Genomic DNA, 21,993 nt, shown 5'->3' on the forward strand with positions numbered 1-21,993 from the left:
CCTGATTTTTTAAATTGCTCCCTGTTCATTAAAAAAATGTATTGATCAGTATTCAGTACCTTGCATAGTTACTGTGGTAACTCTTGTAGCTGATTCGTGTTTTGCAGTATAATCTGATAAGATATGAAGACTTTGGTGTCTAAATCTCCCCCTCTTGTTGTGTGAGGACTTATTTGACTTTTCATAACCTTTTTGTTTGCTTTACAAATTGGAAGCCCCATCACTTGGTTCATCCATATTTACAATGAAATATTCTTAATGAATTGTTTCTTGTCTAGGGACCTTCCTGATCACTTCCTACTAGTTCTGAGATGTAGTCTGTCTGACCTGAGAACAGGCATTCCAGCTGGTGGTAACTTCGATTTGTTTCGGAGGTTGGTGTCTTTCCATCGATGCTGCTTTTGAATATCTTTACTGAGATGTATTTCTTGGAGACAACATATAGCCGAGTCTTGTTTTTCTTAACCCACTCAGTTAATCTGCACCTTTTAATTGGGGAGTCTAGATCATGTCAGTAAGCAGTCCTTGCAAATACTTCCTGAGTACTCTGTTCTGTAGGGTGATTCACTGTGTTCTTTTGTTTTGTTTTCGAGACAGGGTTTCTCTGTGTAGCTTTGTGCCTTTCCTGGTACTCACTTGGTAGACCAGGCTGGCCTTGAACTCACAGAGATCCACCTGGCTCTACCTCTGAGTGCTGGGATTAAAGGCGTGCGCCACCACCGCCTAGCTCACTGTGTTCTTAATGATAAGGAAAATCTAACTCTAGTCAAATACACAGCCACCTCCAATATTCGTTGAAAAGGAGGAAAGTGTCTCAAAGGATACCTTAGGAATTTAGACACAGGTTTATTTTGAGTTACAGTTCAACCTAGAGCAACTGTATAGTCTGTAATGTTATGGCTGGTTTTGATGTAAAATAATTTGCTACACTACATTGAATACATAGTGACTTTCACATATTGTGTTATCTATGTTATGAGGAAAAGCTGTGAAATAATGAAATTAAGAACTCATTGCAAAACTTAAGGACAAAAGCAGTATCAATACTGTTGTTTTTCATTTTCAATTTAGTAAAAATATTTAACTATTGTAGACAACCGTTTTTTAGTTACATGAGTTATTATTCCCTTGATATATAAGGTGTTTAATTGTTAACATGTCCTTGTACACAAAACAAAGCATTTTTAATTATTCTCATGTCTGATAATTTGGTGCTTTGTGTCTTAAATTCTGCATTAGCATTAATAATTTCTCTGGGGGGGGGGGGGGGGGGGGTGGAGAGATGACTCAGTGGTTAAGAATGTTTATTTTCTAGGTCTTACAAAGGACCCAAGTTTGGTTCCCAGCATCCACATAGAGTAGTTCACAATTACCTGTAATTCCAGGGAATACGACACCACTGGCCTGTGCAAGCCTTTGTACTCACGTGCAAATATACACAGATACAGTCACACGTACACTTCAATTTTTAAAAATCTTAAAAAAAATTCTCTTATTTTCTTCATACTCAAATTTTCCTGATTTAGGTTAGCCATTTCCTTAAAAAGTTACTTAACACTGCCTTCTTTAGATTTATTATACTTCATTTTCATCTAAAATATCATTTAAGAGTTTTGAGATTAAAATTTAATTACATTTCTTTTCTTTCTTTCCTCCCTCCAGACCTTCGTATGTACCTTTCCCCACTCCCTTCCATATTCATGAGCTGTTTTTAAACTAATTGTTATAACTTGTGTATGTATCGTATACATACATGTACATTCCTGACTATAATCTGTTTGTGCATATAATGCTACGTGTATGTATGTTGCGAGGACTGACTCTTTGGCACTGGACAAGCAGTCGGTGTGCTCTTCCATGGGGAAGGCCATCTCTCCTCCTCTCAATGTGCTCAGTTCTTCTGTAGTTCTTCATGGAGGGCTGAGGCCTCACGGGCTTCTCCACACCCCCAAGTTTGACCTGTTTATTGGAGTCATCCTATTTGACTCACGTTTGAGGGCAGTTATGTTGGAGAGACTTTACTAAATTCTTTTCCTTTTAGTAGGATCAAATGTGAGTTTTAATATTTACAAACTGTCAGTTTGCCCAGTTTAGATTCTAAAATACAAAAGCATTTTCATTGGCATTACAGTAATGTATAGAAACCCTATCTCTGTGTTATAAATTGAAATATTTTCAGTTATGTAGGTTTGATACAGTATCACATTTTCTTTATGACAGGTAAAAATTGCACACAGTGTACAACATGAGTTTTGATTTATGTCTGCGGTGTAGAATTACTTAGTCAAGGTTTTGAATACATGAACAGCCTCACAAACTATTTTTGCTGTGGCGAAAACACTAAAAATCCACTCTTTGTAATTTCTAAGTCTAGAATATAGCAATTTGTAAGCCTAGAATAGAGCTTTATTAATTACGGCTACCATTATATATAGTAGATCTTCTGGTTTTCTTTCTCCTAACTCAGTTTGCTTCCTTCAAACTCCCAGCCCTTGGCATCTGGCAACCATTATTTTGTTCAACTCTCTTGGGTTGTGCACATGAGTGAGCACACTCAGAGCTTCTCTTTGTACCTGGCTTTTCTCAGTTAACGTCTCCAGGTTATCCATGTCCCAATGACACAATTTCCTTCTGTTTCTAAAGCAGTCCACAGTTATATACATACATTTTTTCCCTATCAGTCTATTGATAGACAAATAGACCAATGATTAATAAAATAGCTGAATCCTTAATCACAATCACCAGGATAGAAAGGGGAGGTAAAATAACAATAGCTGAATTTTAAAAATTGTTCTATATACAAACACAGCTCCCAAATGTGCTACAACATGGAACGTGGGTCTAAATGTATCTTTTCAACGTTGTCGCGAATTGAAAAAAATGGGCATTAAAATATTTATTAAAAGACCTCCCTGGGTGGTCTGCTCTTCTCTGAAGGGAAACAGGAGCAGTAGATCTGGGGGGAAGAGGGGAAGTTTGGGGAGGGACTGGGAGGGAGAGGAGGCTGTGGTCAGGATGTATTATATGAGAGAAGATTTTTTTTAAGTGGGTAGCTTTCTTCTTTCTTGTCTCATACCATAGGTTTTGAGCCTGTCAAACACTGGAAGCCTGAGCCATAGACTTCTGATCAGAGTTGCCTGAGCTCCAAGGACTTGCTTCCAAGGTGAGTTGAGCAAGTGTCAGCACAGGTCACACAGGAGCAGGGAGTCCTGTGTGCTCAGGAACCTTCCATCTGGTAAAGGGAGAATCAGAGCTACCCACGTATATTCACGAAGTCCTAAGAGTATGATTATTCTTCATTATTTGAGCATAAAGATTAAAGGCACTAATTTAGCCCATAAAATGTCTAGGTTGCATAGTCATTTATTTATATAACTTATAAATTCATAAAATCTTAAAAGGATAAAATAAATGTCCTTTCAAGCATCAAAATGAGATCAAGTGCCAGACATTAAGCTAGATTGTCACTTATAAATGTGGCTTCTTTAAAGTAGAGTTAACCTATAAAGTAATCCAGCAGGGGATGACTCTGAGCAGATGTGACTGGGATATGTTATTGATTACCCTAAATAATTCATCTAAATGCCTTTGAATGATGACTGCTGCATTAAGGTTTTCAATATTTCATCTTGGTCAAATTTGATTTACATGAGTATTTTAAAGCACTTGTGAGACGTACCAGCACAAAAGTGACAGGACTTGTCCTTGTGTATTTTATCTAGAATAACATGAATAAATTGCCACACAATCACAGAATCACCAAGTTGAAAGATCACAGTAAACTTGGCAGTGACTATGTGACTACAACGTTTTGGAGGAATGAGGATATTAGAAATACCATTGTCTTTGGAGGATACGTCTGTAGGAGATCAGTGTTTATAACCACTTCAAAGTTAGCACCTGTACTTTATGATAGTAACAACTAGACTCAATTCATACCGCCACTCTTAACATTTAATATGCTCACATATGTTTAAAAGGCAGAATGAGGGGCTGGAGAGATGGCTCAGTGGTTAGGAACACTTGTTGCTCTTCTGAAGGGCTCAGGTTCAGTTCCCATGCCCCACACCAGACAGCTCACAAAGCCTGTAACTCCAGCTCCAGGGGATATATTCCCTTCTTCTGGATTTCATGAGCATCTGTACTCATGTAAGCATACACAGAATCACATATACACATAATAAAACATTTTTAAATTATAAAAAATAGAACAAGTGATCTAGTTAATATAAAAAGCACACTTAGCTCATCATTTCTGTGAAGTGATCAGTGATCTGCCCCCTTGTTCTAGTGTTTCATGCTCTGACATTAGTGAGCTCCTACAATGCTAAGTCATGATAGATCTAGAATGAATTCTCCAATTATAAAATGGCTACCAATATAGTTGTTTTTTTTTTTTTTAAATAATGCTGCTGCCTTGAATATGTTCAATAGTGATTTTCTTTGTAGGTTTAACACTGTCCTACAACCCACACTGGGTAATTACATCAGTTCTTCCTACTTCCAATGCATTATCTTGTAATATATAGTTGTTTCTATCATCATAGGCTGAGTGAATTTTAACACCATATCGTTTGCTTCTAAATACTCATAGAAGAGGATTGTAAATGGTAAGAGACTAGTGCATTTTATCATTATTAGGTGATGAAAAAAAGTAGGCAAAACTCCCAAAAGTGTTGTATGAGCTCAATACACATCCATTTATTAATGCATATGGCAGAGATTGCATCATACTAGGCATTTGGAAAAGTCATTAACAAAGCAGTCACTTAAGATTTTAACACAAATTAGCCAATCTCACCAGCCTGTGTGTTTTCAGACCCAGTAGCAGAATGGTTGAGACAGATGACACTAGTCACTTCTCCTCACATACTAGACCAGCATGTTTACATAACAGTCAACATAAGAGTTTCTTGTTCCTGCACACGTTGGGAGTCCACTCAACAGCTGTGGCTGTAAGTTACAATGACAAAGTGATGTTCTGCAGCCAAATAGTTAGATACAGACTCTGGAAAGTCAAATCATAAAAATCCATACAATGCAAGTATTCATAACCAAGTTGCATTTGGGGCATTTAAAGAACATGAGTTACAAAATCATGAGCAATTTATTTTGTTTATTTTACATTTTCCTAAATATATATGAAGATGTGACTTTTGGTTTTTCTGCAATATATAGTAATAATGCTGCATTCAGCATAAACCATTGAATATTTTTAAAAGAAATATCTGGTTGTAGAGTTAAGTAGTCATACATATAATGTTAGTATTTTCCGGCCAACAAGTTACTTATCACTGGGAATTTAAACGAACTGTCCTTGCATTCCACGACTTTCCAAAGAATGAAAAAGGGAAAGGATGAGACATAATGCTACATGGCAAATGCACCAGGTTACTATTGTTTTCATCTTTTCTTTTTTTTTAAATTACAAATGTGATGGGGGGGGCTTGGCAGTTTTAAAGAACACAGTTTCATCAATGTATCAAACATTAACAAACTAGTTAGCATTGCTTTGTATAGGTTTGCTTCGAAAGCATTTCTTCACAGTGATATTTTAGAAAGGCTGGGAACTGGTCAGCAGAAAATATTTCCCACCTTTTCTATTATAATTTGTATGCAAAAGTCATCACAATATATCTGCAACTATAAAATTACAAACTTTCTAGAAGTTGCTGCATTTCTAGGTGTGGTAGAAAACTGGATCTGCAGGATGTCTACAGTAAGGTAAGGTTGAACAAAACAGAGGTCGAATCATAGATGCTTTCTGATAGGTCACTCTAAATAGATCTAACAAAGACAACCAATGGACAAACTCAAGACTTTTTTAGTTTACTTCATGGAGGAGAAATTGGTAATGAGAAGAACATTGTAAAAGATAGTCTTGATATTTCACTTTACATCATAATTTTGGCACTTCATGGAACATTTATTTCTCAAAGACCAGAATGAGTATAAAAGTTTTTCATGTACCTTGTAGACATTATGGTTGATTAGTGGCAAACATCAAAACGCAGTGGATTTAAACATTCCCATGTATTTTCACATGCATGTAAGGGTCAAACAATGGGAGTTTATGAATTCTCAGAGACAGCATTTTGAAGTATTTGTTTCAGGCACTCTCTTCAATAGACCTTGTTTCAGATTTAAGCCTCACAAACTCTTTAGCGACATCGTCGCTGGTCCTCTGAGAGAGTATTCTAAGGATGGTCAAGCCAGTTTCATCCATAGAGAGATTTTTCAGAAGAGGGTACCATGCTCCATAGCTCCCTTTCTCTGCTATGTTTTGTAGCTGAATGACTGTCATCCCAATTATTCGATCTTCCCGGGCAAAGCAGTAGTCCTTAACCGAGAGGTGAAGTTCATAGGCTCCCGGGCGGTTTTCGTTACCCAGAATGCTGGATGAATTAAAGACACAAAATGAGCCAAACTTTTACTCATGGTGCTTGAAATGCTGTCAAACGTATGTCCTGAGATACTTGTACCTCATATAGGGATGGGAAGTAAAATATTATGGTGTATTTAGGTATTAGATACAGAGGCTCTGGATTGATGGTAATAGAACCTGGGTGAGGGGTACTGTTGGGAGAATATCTGTACTATTTCCTTGTCAGTCACTAAGAATCTTTATCTCTGACTCCCAGAGAAACTTTTCTATCCAGGAAGCACCATTCCTGAGATGCTAAAATTGGTGCACATCTCTAGAGTACATCATTTTTAGCAGAAGTTGGCGCTACTGTGTCAATTCTTTTTTTAAAGAGTTTGCTTTATAAAAATTTTTAAAAAATAATTTAACTTTATGTGCATTGGTATAACAGTGTCAGATCTCCAGGAACTGGAGTTACAGACAGTTGTGAGCTGTCATGTGGGTGCTGGGAATTGAAACCGGGTCCTTTGGAAGAGCAGTCAGTGCTCTTAACCACTGAGCCATCTCTCCAGCCCCCTGTGTCAATTCTTATAACAACAGTTAGCCTCTACTAGCACAACTAAAGGCAGCTTACTGTGTAAAACAACAGTTATGGAGGTGTGGGGTGGGGTGTAGGGAATTATGCAGCCAGATGTTTGTTTACAGGCAACATTGGTCACTAAACTGGGTATTTAAGAGGCAATCTGAAATAAAATGAATAAACAGGCAATAATACTGTATCCTGATGGGTAAGAATCAAAGAGCAAAACAAGATAGGAAGGCTTTCTGAATTAAAAAGGCTGGCTTTCTCAAGAACATTGGTTATTGGTACCTCAAGATATTACAGTTGAATCTTTGCCCAAGTTATTTCCAGAAAGTAGATGTTGTATATGTTAAAGACGTCTGAATTAGATCAAGGTGCTTGTGTGATTTGAAGTAGAAGGCTATATATAGTCTTGTTCCTTTTGAACAGGGATAATTTCACTTAAACATCTCAGTGATTCCTTTTCAAGTGAGAGTCCCTTGCACAGTTCATTTGTAGCTGGCAAGAGGTTCCATGCCACACAACAGGTGGTAGCAGCTTCGTGTATAATGTAGTACAAATACCACTATTGTAATATTTTTAAGTGAAAAGATTTATAGTAAAACTAATAGTGTGTATGCTCCCTTAAGAAGTGATAATTGTACATCTCTGTGTGGGTTTCACCAAAGCCATTTAGTCTCCCCTCTTTCCCATTGTATACTGTTTCTTTAAACGTATTAGCTTGGCTCCTATCTCGGAGTCCTCCCACTTGACCATGACAATCATATTTTTAATCTCTCATCTCTAGAAAGGCATTTCCATGACAGCAAAGGCCAGCTACTACCTGTCTCCAGTGTCTATAACAATGCCTGTATGTACAGCTGCTGAGGAAAGGGATCAGAGCCTAGCTTGCTTGCTTAGTGGAGAACATGAGACCACCCATGGGTTTTACTTTCCACCCTGAATCTTCCAGTAGGTTTCAGCTGCATACTAACTAGCCTCTAGTTAAATGCATAAGTGATTTGTTTCTGACTTACAACTGGAAGGTTTCGTTGTACTTTGGTGACCATGTGTTGCTCTTGGTCTTGGTCCCTTGTTTTCTCCTCTTGTCTCCCAGGCTGGGTCCCAGCATGCAAACTTCCACAAAGGGGCGGAACATGGCTGTGGTCTGCCAGTTCAAGTCATTGATAGCGATCACTGAAAAGCAGAAGCCAACTTTTAGCAAATGATTCTGTGGAAACTAGCTTCCTCCATTGGCCAGAACTTGTATTTGAGCATGCCCTGACTGTACCCTCAAGGGAACATTCCACAAGGTGAAATACTTGATGCCTGGGAATGCCCTGTTAATGGAAAGGTCAATTTGACATCCATGTGAATGAAATTTATAATGAAAGGTTAAAACCGTGGTGGTTTTTCATATTAAACATTAGGAAAGCTCCCCCATGCAATATTTAGAAAATAGACTAAAATTAATTCTATGTTAGTGCACATACTTTCAATATCTATGCAAAAATTAGATTATAGTGTATTATAAATATTCTCACAGTCAGTATTATTTATGAAACTTCATCATGGTCGGTAATTCCATCATATACTAAATGCTATAGGGCTGTCTCTTAATTCAGGACTCACAAACAATTCTAAATAAATATATTTGTATGTTCCTGGTTGGTCTTGGCTATCAGTAGGAAAGAGTCTTAAAAGATGAAACTATCAGGCTTGATCTATATTTATATATTTTTAAAACACAGTGAAGTATACTGACCCTTGATCCTATATAAGCATGACTACTTCTTGGGTTTTTTTCCAAATGTACTTGTCATATAATTTGTTCTAAGCATAGCAGTTTAGGAATATGGTGCAATGAAAATATACATTGGAAGACTATGATTCTGACCAAAGTGGATATTAAAATGTCTAAGCCTATAATAAAAATGGAACATGAGAATGTTCACCAAATGTTAGCTATTAAATGAAAACTTTTAGTTGGAAAGCAGGGTTTATTTGTTTTTATAATATCAAGCCATTTATTAACAAGAAAAACCAGTTAAAAGTCACATAAAATGAGTAGACTATGTGAGTGGTAAGAAAATATTGGTCAGTTTGAGAAACTATATTTAATCGTAAAATAAATCCATGTTTGAAATCTAGTCCCCAATGTATCAAGTCTTTAGAAGGTTTAAAAGAATTTTTCTGAAGAAATTTTAATCACTTCCTGTAGTAGTTTATAAATATATACAAAAGAAGTGATAGTTTTTCTATGATTTCTGTAGATATTAAAGATTAATAGGTTGCTATATGTGAACTCCATATGTACCTTTTACAGTGACTTTATGCTCTCCAGTCCCTGGGGTGGTGGTGACATCCACATGGACAGAGATCTGGCCTACAGAATCTTTGGAGGAACGACCTGCAAACAGAAGAAATGTACTAGCTTGAATGTTCAGATTATATGCCTGTGAACATCTATTTTCTTTGCGTAAGGATTAAATGGTTGTTTCTGTTAACATCACATACAGGACACTGATCAATGCTCAGAGTTCACAGTGCTGGCTTGGGACAAGAGCAGAGCTAGCCTGAGCCTGGACAGTGCAAATACTAAATGCCATAAACTCAGTGCAAGTTCATTGGATGCCTAATTTCTACCACAGTGAAAATGTTCCATTCCCCCTCTCAGCACTAATAACATTTTATGGATTCTGTTGCTGCTCTATACTCCTTTGTTAAGGAATCTTCTCTGTGACACACCAGAGCCCTGGGAACTAAAAAATGACCCTGCATGCTGAGCTCCAGCATAGGACAAGAGAGACTTAAAAGATACCAAGTGTTACCGCTATATGGTAAGCTTAGAATATACACGTTTACATCATCTACAGGGTAGGCAAGTCCACCAAGGTCACAGTGAGTCAAGGGCTGAACATATCTAGAAGAGTACTTGTCATTTAGGGGCAGATAAATGAATTCAAGCCATCACTACATTCTTGAGCTTCTGGGACCCTGCAGAATCTATTGTGTTCTTCAGCCTCAGTCTTCTCATTTGTAAAATGAAGAGAATGCCAAATACTTCTTATCCCCACACTTCTTATTATATCATTTTACTATAAATCTTTTCACTTAAAAATATTACGATGGTGGTCTTCATACTACATTATACATGAAACTGCTACCACCTGTTGTGTGTCATGGAACCTCTTGACAACTACAAATGAACTGTGTAAGGACTCTCACTTGAAAAGGAATCACTGAGAGGTTTAAGTGAAATTATCCCTATTCACATGCAGCATGGTTCTATACTTAAGAAATCCTATAGCTGACCTAGAAAATGCTTAGATTCAACAGACATTTTCAGTAAAGTTGCAAGTTATGAAAATCAACATATAAAACCCAGTAGCTTTCATACATACCAATAATGAACCTGCTGAGAAAGAAATTAGGAAAGCCATTTCATTCACAACAGCCCCCAACAAAGAAGAAAGATTTACACAGTGAGAAATATAGGGCACTGACAGGTTAAAGAAGACCCCAGACAATGAAGAGGCTCCTTACTCCTTGGTGGATAGAAGTAATACTGGGGAGATGGCTGTGTTATCAAAAGTCATCAACACATTTAATGTAATTGCCATAAAAATTCCAATGACAGTGGGTGTGGTGGTTTAAGCTTTTAATACTGGCACTTGGGAGGCAGTTGGATCTCTGAGTTTGAGGTTGTCCCGGTCTATAAAATGAGTGCCAGGACAACCAGGACTATGTAGAGAGACCCTGTGTCAAAAAATAAAATCCAGTGACACTCTTCATATAACTAGAAAATAGATCTCAAAATATATGTGGAATCATGAAAGACCACATAGCCCACACAATCCTAAGTAGAAAGCATGTTGCTGGAGGTGCTGTAATAACTGACTACAAACCAGACTTTGTGTTAGAGTCAAGGGAAGTGTGGTACCAGCACAGAAACAACAGGTAAACTAATGGGATAAGGTAGTCCAGGAATAAACCTACATGGGCATGGCAGATGATCTTTATAAAGGACATCAAAGACATACACTGGAGAAAAGAAAATTAGTTCAGGAAACAGTGATGGCAAACTGAAAGAAAAATGAACTTAGACCCATACATCTTACTTGCATAAATATCAACTGGAAGTGTATCAAAGACCTGAATTTGAAACCTGAAATGCTGAACCTGCTAGAGGAAAACATGAAGTTACAATCAAATCGTAGGTACAGGCAAGAACTTCCAAACTCCCGTTGCTCAGGATACAGTCCCCAGAATCTACACACAAGACAATATGAAATTAAAAGGTTGCTGTACAGTAAGGGAAGCCATCTTGGCCAGCTACACCCCAGACAGATATCTAGACTATATAATAAAGAGTTAAAAAAAAAAATCAAACATCAAAACCACAAAACTGCTGATGAAGGGGTAAGGGCACAGTTACCACAGCTAATGAACTGAAGAGTTTTCAAAAGAGGAACTAGAAAAGGTCAATACTTAAAAATGCAAACAAAAGCCACATTGACATTCCACATCACCCCAGTGACAATGGCTATGATCAGAAAGACAACATGCTGGAGAGGCTGTGGGGGAAGGGAGCCCCTGTCCACTGCTGGTGGGAGAGTATTGTGTCACCACTGCAGAAATCAGTGTGGAAGGTCTTAAAAAAAATGAAAACCACAACTACCACATGACCAGCTATACCTCTCCCAGGCATATACCCAAAGGAGTCCATATCCTACCACAGAGATATTTGCATGTCTCTGTTTACTGACACACTATTCACAGTAGCCAGGGCATGGCACTAGCTTAGCTGTCCATCCACAGAAGGATGGATAGGGAAAATGTGGCACACATACACAGCAGAACTTTCCTAAGCAGTTAAGATAAGTGAAATTTGCAGGAAAATGATGGAACTGAAAAGTTTCCACTGAGTGAGGCAACCCTGTCTCCAAGGCAAAAGATCATATGTTCTCATAAGTGGATTCTAGCTTTTAATGTTTGTATTTGAGTAAATAACAGATTGTGAGAGTGAGTATAGACTCTGAAACTAGGTGGGAGATCACAAAGTGGGAATAAAGTATTGAGGTCACAGGAGGAGGTCACATGTGGCCTGAGTGTAGAAAGGGGGTGAGTTAGTGTGGAGAGGTGAGGGAGGGAAAGATGAAGGAGCCAATAAAAGCAAACCTGAATTTTGTTTGCAAAAGGACATAATGAAACCTGATTTCTTGCAAGCCAATAAACTTAAAGTGTTGGACATTTGTAGTAATAGTGACTGTTGTCACAGGGATTTAAAAGCTGTTCTTGAATCTGTCATCTTCCACACTCTAGTTGGTTCACAGTTTAATTTTCGTGAGTGGAGCTGTGTGGCATGTCACTTTGTAATCATTTTATGATATATGCAATGAGCCAGTCTTATTTGTATAAAGTGAATTTCTAGGGCTTCAAACTGAAGCCAAAGGATTCTGAGGGTCTTCTGGTTTCTAGCAGGTGAATATTCAGGATGAGGATATGAATAAGAGCCTGTTCACAACTAGAACCTCCATCCTAGAGGCACCATTTGAGCCTATTTTCTGTACTGAGAGGGAGAGTTTGAATCATGTGAGTAAATTTTGGAGGGAGGAAGAAGCAGCCCTTTCACCCAGAATGATTTCTAATAGCAATAACAACTAAGACAGTAAGGAAGACTGTAAGACAGAGTGCAACACTAATAAGGGAACATAGGGCACACACCTGGGCACGCATGATTTAAGGATAGTTCTTGGAAAAATTATTTTATAACATCCCTAAACTGTTAATAACCTTATGCTAGAGTTTTCTTAATGCAGGATGGATATCTCTCTCACTTTATGCTTGGGTTTTCCTATGTAGGCCTGATCCTCCCATACACATATAACTATAGATACTTCTCTTTCAATGACTTAAGTCTTTTGCATACTGATTACATTTAAAAATAATTTTATGTGTAGTATTGTTTTGCCTCTGTGTATGTATATGCATCACATGGGCTCAATTCCTACATAATCCAGAAGAGAGCATCAGATTCCCAAAAACTGGAGTTACAGATGGTTGCAAACTGTCATGTATGTGCTGAGAATTGAACCTGGGTCCTCTAGAAGAACAGTTAGTGCCCTTATAACCACAGAGCCATCTCTCTGGCTCTGTATTTTCCATTTTGTTCATGTATATTGTACTTATCAGAAACTTATTCTTTGGTATTTTATCTTATTACATTTAAAGGCAGACGAATTTTCTATTATAAATTGCATTAGGGGGATCAGAAAAATTTAGCAATGGGATTTTTTTAAATGGAATATTTCCACTTAATCTTTTGGGACTTGCAAATATATAAACATACCTATGGCATAAAAACATAATGTAATAAATAAGACATTTAATTTTCTTATCGAGCACTGTGGCCTGATGCACTGGCTTTACTTTCACAGCTGCACTACATGATAATGCAGACATATTAATTATTCTCCACCGGGCCCTCAATTCATCATCTATCCTTTCCTCTGTGCTCCAAGAGGCTTATATCTGTATGTACCATCAGCTGTAGACCCTACACACCAGTGTTTAGATGGGTTTGGCCATCGGGGAATCCTGGCAAGAAGAAAAAGGATGGGGCAGGTCATGCCAGGAGTTTTCCTTAGACTCTGTCCTGTGAGGCCCCCTGGATGCCTAGACCCTGCAACAGAAAATTTCCACAAGCAGTCCATTTTAGATGCCAGTCAGTCTCTTCTCTAGCTCTCAGCCTCTTCCCTTCCTGTGTAGCTTTTTGCCAAAGGGAGGCTAGCATCCTGTCCCTTCTGGTTGTATTACATCCTGCCTATGTCTTTGTGTACAGTTTCTAGAAGCCCCTGTTAAATTCTCTCCAGTCCATCTTCACTTGGCTGTTCCTGTGGATTGTAGAGTTAACAGCATCAGTATACTCCCAACTGTTACAGGAGATTTTTGTGGATGACTGAACATGTTCCTTTGGTGATGGAACATAGGGTTTAACGCATACACACTATGTTGTAGCTGCCATCATTATATGTGCCATGGGGGAGGGGGGGGCTAAGGAGGCTTCTGAGGGTTGATTTGGAATTTTCTTGTGGGACTGAAGTGACAATCAGGCAGCAACTACCACCTCTAATTCTAGCTGTAGAGGATCTGTACTATGTCTGTCCGTCCGTCCATCTGTCCATCCATCTATCCTATACTGGCTTCTGTGGATATACATTCATATGCGTGTGTGCATGTGCACGCACACACACATAAAGATAAAAACGGCTTAGAAAAGCTTAGTTATCCTAGCTTTAAGTATTTTATGATTGAAAAAAAAAAAACAAACCAAAACAAAACATTACAATCATGTGTGGAAGCCCAGGAAATCAGATGGTCCAGTTTGTTTTGGACATAAAGCTGAGGCTAGATATTGATAAAGTTCCTGTGTCTTGGGGGATTTAGTGATATAGCTTATTTTTAGTTCAAGATTCTTACCATGGACAAATAGCTCGATCCCTCAAAAGGCTTTCTAAAAACTAAATAAAAGGACAGACTTCCAAAACAAAATCCACCCTGCCCCAACCCCAAAACAATAAAACAAGATTTGGGAGGCAGGAGCCAGGGAATTTCAACAATCACTGTTATTTCTTGGAAGTTTGAAAAAAAAATCAGAAACCTAACCATTGGCTAGTGCCTGAGAACTGTTTGTATGCAGCTAGCCAGCCAGGACCTGCTTCAACCTCCTGTGATTGCTAGCAAACATGAGGGTGGGGGTGGGGGTGGAGGTGGGGGAGGGTGGGGGGGGTGAGAGGCTTAAGCATTACTCCAAATGGCCCTGTGTTTTCCTTTCTGCCAGGCATGATGGGTAAGGCTTTGAAGGAACCCCTTAGGATTTCTTTCCTTCTGGGCTTAGTCAATACAACTGCAGGAGGAGCTGACCAGTCCAGGTGAGTGCAACTCTGGCCTCAAAGCAGTGGTTCAGACCAAAAGACAACTGAGAGGTGGGGAAGCATAACTGGGTTAGTTACACATCGAGTCTTCTCATCTGAGGATGAGCAAATGCATGAAGTATAAGGGGCTTTTGAAGAACTAACTACAAGACAGAACTTTAATCACAGGGGAAAGACTTAGAGAAGAATGCTTCCCTTTGGAAATGGTATTCCCAAAGCCAAAATGAAATACGGAGCCAGAACCAAAGCATAATAAAAATAATTTTCTCTAGGTGGAAGCCTTGAATTCTAAGAATAAAAAATTTAATTTATTTCAGAAAAATTAATGAAGTGCAAACTACACCAATATCTGGCTAGCTGAAATGTTTAAATTTCATAGATACAGGGTAAAAATGTCCTACAGAATTTTGTAAGTCTCTAAAAAGAGAGAGTCCAACTGGCTGTTATTTTTTTCTTTCAAAAGAGAAATCTAGAAGGAAATGAAGCAAGGCCTAATGTTATGAAAGAGTCCATGATCCTAGACTTTTAAATTTAGTCAGTTGCTTCTCATGTATTTATGTATAGATGAAATTTCAAAATTTCAAAAGCTCAGGAATGTTTTAGTATTGTGCCAGAAAAATGACTCTGTCAAACAAAAGAAGCAAGACTGGCAATTTGCTGTGGTCCAAAGCTTGGCAGTGACCATAAAACTTTTATTATTTTTTTACTATATGTGTTGGTGTCTATCTGTGTGAGACTGTGTGCATGTGAGTATAGGTGCCAGCAGAGACCAAAGGCATTGGATCCCCTGCAGCTGGAGATACAGCAGTTTTGAGCTACCAACATGGGTGTTGGTAACCAAACTTGGGTCTTCTGCAAGAACACTATGAGTTCTTAACCACTGAACCATCTCTTCAGCTCCAATGATGACTTCTAAATATAAGGATGTATTGTACTGTCACTATCCAGAGAATATTAGTGGTTCCATTTCCCTTGCTCAACTTCAGCTCATAAGCTTCACTGATATCCAGTGTGTCTGTTTCTGCACCAGGCACAAAGAGGCTTATCAGAAGGCTGGAAACACAGGGATGATGGGTGGGTTGGACAGGAGCACAGGGATGATAGGTAGGCTAAACAGGAGCATGGTTGTTAAGGAGGGATAAATTCTTTAATGCTAACCATCTTTCAAAGGTTTTCTCTCTTGGTTTTAATGTTAATTATTTTGTAACTCACTCAGTGGTTAAATAATACACTTCATTGGAAATTTCCGATAATTAATTAAATGAGTACTGGCCTCTGCATGTCCTCTATATCTAGAGGGATTCTCTCCTGAAATGTCTTAGCTGTAGGGGCAGGATTCCACATATGCAGAAAATCGTGCATTCAAGTTTGTAAAAAGCAATCATTTGGATAAATGTTCTCATAATTTAAGATTTACTCTGTAGCAGCTCATAAATGCTCCTGGAAATCCTTTAATTATAAATGTCTAGGGAGACAGGGGTTGAGATCACAGGTATTTGCAGAGTTCTACTAGGTACGGTATCTAGGAGAAAATGAGATACCATGTAAAGAGAGTTTTTAAGTTATAGAGGCTGTCTATTAAAAAGCATTGATGGAAACATTGGCTTGAGGTTTTGATACTGTGTGAAGTTTTGTAAAAGGAAAAAATTACTTAGTACAAGACATCAATAAGACCTATTTGCTTACAAGGGCAGAGATACAACAGCTAGTCACCAGCTCAGTCTCTCTACTACACGCCTGAGATTTGCATCCAGGCCCCAGGATATTCTAGCGGGGGGACTTGGGGCAAGTCACTCAACCTTTTTGTGCTTCAATTTCCTTAGGTATACAATAAGAGTAGTAAGTCCTGTATTCTTTAGTTGTAGACCTTAGACAAATGATTACATGTAAAGAACTTAGACGATTATATAATATCTAGAAAATATCTTGTAAACATTAGACATTCTTACCATGGCGGTTCCATCTTATGTAGCTATGAACCCCATGAGCTATGATAATGACTGACATGACAAAATAGCTCAGGGTGCAATAGAGGCAAGAATGTCATGGGAGTAACCAGCTGCTTAGGCCGTCTCCACTGCAGGAAATGTATGCTTAGTATTGAAAACATGGTCAACAACTCATGAACCTACTATTTACTACTTTTTTTTCCCAAATTGCCCTCTAAATTCATATCCCTATGTTCATATGTTTGTATAGATCCCAGACCTCATAAGAGAAGTCTGTCTGTGCAATTGGATGGTAGTTAATGTGGAAAATCACAAGTGGCTAATGTACAGAGAATAAGTGTCTTTGGAAAGCTCAGCTACAAATTAAACATCTAATCACCCTACACCCTAAGGCTTAGGGACCATCTTGGAAGAGGCCTCTTGGCAGAGAAACTGTAAGAGCCAGAAGTTGGGGATGATCAGATGGAAACAGCATCTTCTGGACATTCCAGAACCACTGTCCTCATGCACTCATAGCAGCGGTGGTTGCCTGCATAACATCAAGCTAGTAAACGTCTTAGCATGCAGTGGGGGAGGGACTCATGAACACCTACACCTAGCTGAGGGAGTAGTAACGGATGATGACTTCTGAGGGAGGAAGTGCAAGTTTTCTTTAAGTATGTGGTCCCTGGTAGGTTGATCATGCGCCCCCCCCCCCCCGATGGCCCCAACTTATGGGCACATGGGTGTCACAAATCAGTCTGATGGGTTATTAAAAACAGAAAAAAAAGAACATGAAGTTGGGAGGGATACAGGGTGGCTCAGGAAGGAGTCTGGGGGGGGGGAGATGAGTGAATATGATTAAAAAATTGTATAGAGGAATTAAATTATCAAAGAATTAATAAAAATACTATATTAGAAAATAAACTACTACCTCTGTTGGCCTAGGAATTTTTTCTTATGAATCTATCTTGAATAAATATTTGTACAAATGCACAAAGACATGTGACTAACATTTTAATAAGGGTTGAAAATTCAACAACATGTGCAATAAAGAATAAAACAGTGAACATGACATATTATTGAATACTATGACTCTACATTAAGAAGAACAAAGAGAATCTGTACATGAGTCACAAGCAATGTGAAAACACAAAAAGTCAACCAGCATGGTGGTGTGAACAGCCAAGCAGGTGAGAAGCACAAGATAGCAGAGATGATGATACCTTAGCTCACTGATAGAGAACCCTGTGCTGTCCTCATCTGTGAGAACACAGGTTTGCCTCATGTGGCTCCGTCACTTTGATCAGGATACCACCCACCCTGCCAACCATACCTAGTGTGTTCAAATTGCTGACTGCAGCATCCGAGCAAGTAATTGAGCAGTGTTACAGGAAAATTGGTAGCACACAGCGATGGGTGGATGGAGCCGTGTCTCCGGTGATCTGATAATAGGTACCCAATGAAGGCTGAAGACAGGACTGACTTCCCTCCTGCCATCAACCCAAAATGCTCATCTGGATGAGTGCTCAAGTCCTAGCAGTCAAAAGCCATTTACAAGAACCAGAAAGAAACTAGCCTTCCCATGGATAATGCCAACAAACCCGAAGAGGACCAGATTCCAGGGGTGCGGCAGAGTTCTTTTCACACTCAGGACTTCATTGAAGAAAAACAAAAAGCCAGGAAACAAGAAGCTGCTGTGGGAAGAGTGAAATGGAGATGCTGTGGCCTCTCTTGGCCATAGCTGCTCTGTGGGAAGTGGCGATCCATAGATCAACTCCTCTGTGTGGGCTCTGACCTTTATCAGAAGCTGGGCTAATCCAACAGAGATTGGCAAGGACAGAACATGAGATAAAGGAAATACAAAGAAACAGAATGAGGCAGATTTGGCAAGAGAAATAGGAGAGATGACTCTACTCTGCCGCTGAAGTGGAGACTCAAGTGTGCACCCCAGGAAACCCCCTTTCCTTCCCATTGTTGTTCTCTTAGTCGTCCCCTTTATTGATTGATCATGGTGTAGCACTGAACAAGAGCATGGAATTTGGAATATAGAAAAGTGTAGACTGGAGAGGGGATAAATACAATTTTCCGTATCATTATATGAAACCTACAATTTAGTGAGTGTCATAGAGAATGAAAACACTCAAAAGAAATTCCTACTTGAGCTCACTGCCTATCTACCCAGAGAAGTGGAATAAAGCCACATAGAAATAGCTCTGCTAGAAGATGCTGATTTTACTATTTCATGGATTTGGCTTTCAATCCTGTTTCCACTGTGTGTGAGGTGTGGGCTCAGGCAATCATTTCAGAGTCTCCCCCCTGCTTTTTCTGATGAGCTGATATAATCACACTCCCACCATGAGATGAAGACAGGAGGGCACCCTGGCTGTGGTCACTGTCTCAGACATATTAAGGGCTATTAACATTAATACCCCTTTGTCTTTGTGTTTTCATGTGGGTAGAATGATCTAGTTAATTTGTTTTAAAGCACCACTTCATACAGAAATAAGTATCTGTATTATGTTGTTTTGAGAGAAATATGTGGAAGATATTTTTTTTAATTAAGGTAACCTTTGGATTTGATGAAACTGAAATATTTAATAATTTCTCTACTGGGAATGCATATTTTCTTCCAAAAATCTTTCATGCCATCTGGTAACTGAAGAAAAATGGATAAGTTTTTAAAAGGATGGAAGCAGAACACACACACACACACACACACACACACACACACACACACACACACAGGAACTGTCTGAAGCCATCAGGGAAATATAGAAAAAAAAAGCACAGAGACAACTTCTAAAGACTATATTCTTCACAACTACCATGACTAGCAAATTTCTGAGTTCAAATAGCACTGAGGAGTTCCCATGCAGAAAACACTAAAATTATTTTCTCTCTAAAGAAAAGGCTACACACATCTCTTCAAAAACAACAAGCATGCCTGGAACAGCAGCAATAAGAGACAATATTCTGAAGATGTCTAAATTCTGACTAAGTAATTTCTATGGCTCTGTGTGTCTTTGTGTCTTCTGGCCCAGGCCTCGATTGGGACCTGCCATCTTTCTTCCAATTCATCCCCATCTGCTTACACCATCTGGGATTAGCCTGCCAGGGTTGCCACCAATAGTGCAGGATTTACTATGAACTGTGTAATGAATCACCTTGAAAAACAACTCAAGTTGGGTGTCTAATTGTTAAAGGATTTTTTAAAATAGGTATGGGAATTGAGGTCCAATGTGCTTTTTTTTTGTCCCCTTCCAGCTCCTGCTTGGTTGAACATCATCTCAGTTGATGGAATCCAGTACTCAGTCATTCATTTATTCATTAGGTGTACATCTAATATTTAGTACCTCTATTTTAGGTACTAAAAATTGTTTTGGTCAGTAATTCTTGACCCTCATTATGTATTAGAGGTACCCAAGGTATTTTCAGATGTAAATGTGGGCCCATCTAAGCCAGTAATCTAAGCCATTATTAGGTACATGCCTGCATACTTTAAAGATTCTGAAGGTGGCTTGCATATGCAGCCAAGGTTGGGAGGTTCAGTATAGCCCCTTGGCAGAGCAGTTCCCAAACAAGGCACAAAAGCATTGTAAGAATCTGTAGGCTTTTTATAAGAGTCTGTAGGACAGAGCTGTAGACAGGCAGTCAGCACCCAGCAAGATCAGTGCAATGAAGAATGGGAAAGACAGAACAGTGGAAGCTTTGGGAGAGGAGGAACAGTACTGTGACTGTGTGGACAGCCTCAGGGTTGGGCTAGCTTCAAAGGGGACCTGGCTCACAGGCTAAACTCCAAAACCCAATGATCCTTCTGCACAGTGGCACTGCCCTCCACCCACCAACCTCTTAGATGTCAGTCTCTAAGGCAGAACAAGACTGAATCTCTGCCTGGATGATGGGGATCTGTTGGTGATTTTGGGGGTCCACTATAAGCTTCCTACTGATTGTTTATTCCCCAGCTCCACCAAGCAGGTGTCTTGTCTTGTGTCCTGGGCAGTAAATTCAAACCCTTGTGTAAGAGCAAACATGTGGTGTCCCCTCCAAACTTGTCAGTGTTCAGAGAAGAATTTATATATCACTGTGTAGAGATCAGGTAATATTATATCATTCTGAGGTCTTTGATGTAGTTGAAGACTAGATAGTTATAATTTCCTTAGTTATGATAAAAGAGAAGTTAGATATGAAACCTTAGACCCACAAATATAGGATAGAAAGGGTATCTTCTTTAATTTTGCCAAATTCAAATAGACTAGATATTATAAATAGACTAGATATTGTAACTATAATTCTTGCTTGGTAATTGTTTTGTTATATGCAATTTTACTATGTTAAAGTTAAAAACCTTCCTTTTTTCAAAAAAGAAAAGGGGAAGTGCTGTGGATGATTGATTGATAAAGTGCTGATTGGCCAGTAGCCAGGCAGGAAGCATAGGCAGGACAAGGAGAGAGGAGAATTCTGGGAAGTGGAAGGCTGAGTCAGGAGTCACCAGCCAGACACAGAGGAAGCATGATGTAAGATACTGGTAATCCATGAGCCATGTGGCAAGGTATATATTTACAGAAATGGGTTAATTTAAGATATAAGAACTAGATAGCAAGAAGCTTGCCATGGCCATACAGTTTATAAGTAATATAAGCTTCTGAGTGATTATTTTATAACTGGGTTGTGGGACTGCGAGGACTTGGGGGAACCTGGAGAGAAACATTCCAGCTACAAAGAACAAAGCTGGTTTGGGTTTATTTAGGCCTGAGTTCAGACTGCTCCTTAGGCTTCAGTGGCCTATCTCCGAGTAACTAAAAGGCCCATAGGACCTTACCACCATACTGTACTGCCCTGTGCTGGCACTGGGGAGAAGTGTGGTGGTGGGAGTATTATACTGTCTGAAGCAACATGCTCTGAGGAAGACCTGCCAGTGTCAAAGCCAAAAGGATCAAAGGCAAGTCTGCCTTCCTTCTGAAATCAGTATTTAAACAGGGCTTACATATCACTTCTATCTATGATAATGAAATCCAGGATACTGGAGACTCTTCAGTCCACTGATCCATGTCTTTTGAAAGGAAAAGACAGAGGAGAAACATGTCAAAGGTAAGGACTTCGACATCAAGTTGAAAAGAGAGGCAAGAAGAAACCATAGTTCCAGGGATCTTGTGCAGGGATCACATGGAAGGGCACTGGCTGCCTTTGGTGAGAACATGG

At 39.0% G+C, this 21,993-nt stretch overlaps 1 protein-coding gene across 5 annotated transcripts in view; it reads right to left on the reverse strand.

Annotated features, from left to right (window-relative positions):
* Positions 1–4,674: 4,674 nt before the first annotated feature.
* The window catches only part of Unc13c (unc-13 homolog C), a 427,893-nt gene continuing 410,574 nt past the window's right edge, over positions 4,675–21,993 (reverse strand). For all 5 annotated transcript variants that reach the window (XM_036192012.1, XM_036192007.1, XM_036192008.1 and 2 more), the window contains 3 exons: positions 9,244–9,336; positions 7,964–8,123; positions 4,675–6,395 (listed from right to left, as the gene is read on the reverse strand). In XM_036192012.1, the coding sequence (XP_036047905.1) occupies positions 6,110–6,395; positions 7,964–8,123; positions 9,244–9,336 (539 nt within the window). In that variant the 3' untranslated portion in view covers positions 4,675–6,109. The remainder of the gene's footprint in view (positions 6,396–7,963; positions 8,124–9,243; positions 9,337–21,993) is intronic.

Source organism: Onychomys torridus, chromosome 7 (assembly GCF_903995425.1).
Source record: "Onychomys torridus chromosome 7, mOncTor1.1, whole genome shotgun sequence".
In the NCBI taxonomy this organism is placed as follows: domain Eukaryota; kingdom Metazoa; phylum Chordata; class Mammalia; order Rodentia; family Cricetidae; genus Onychomys; species Onychomys torridus.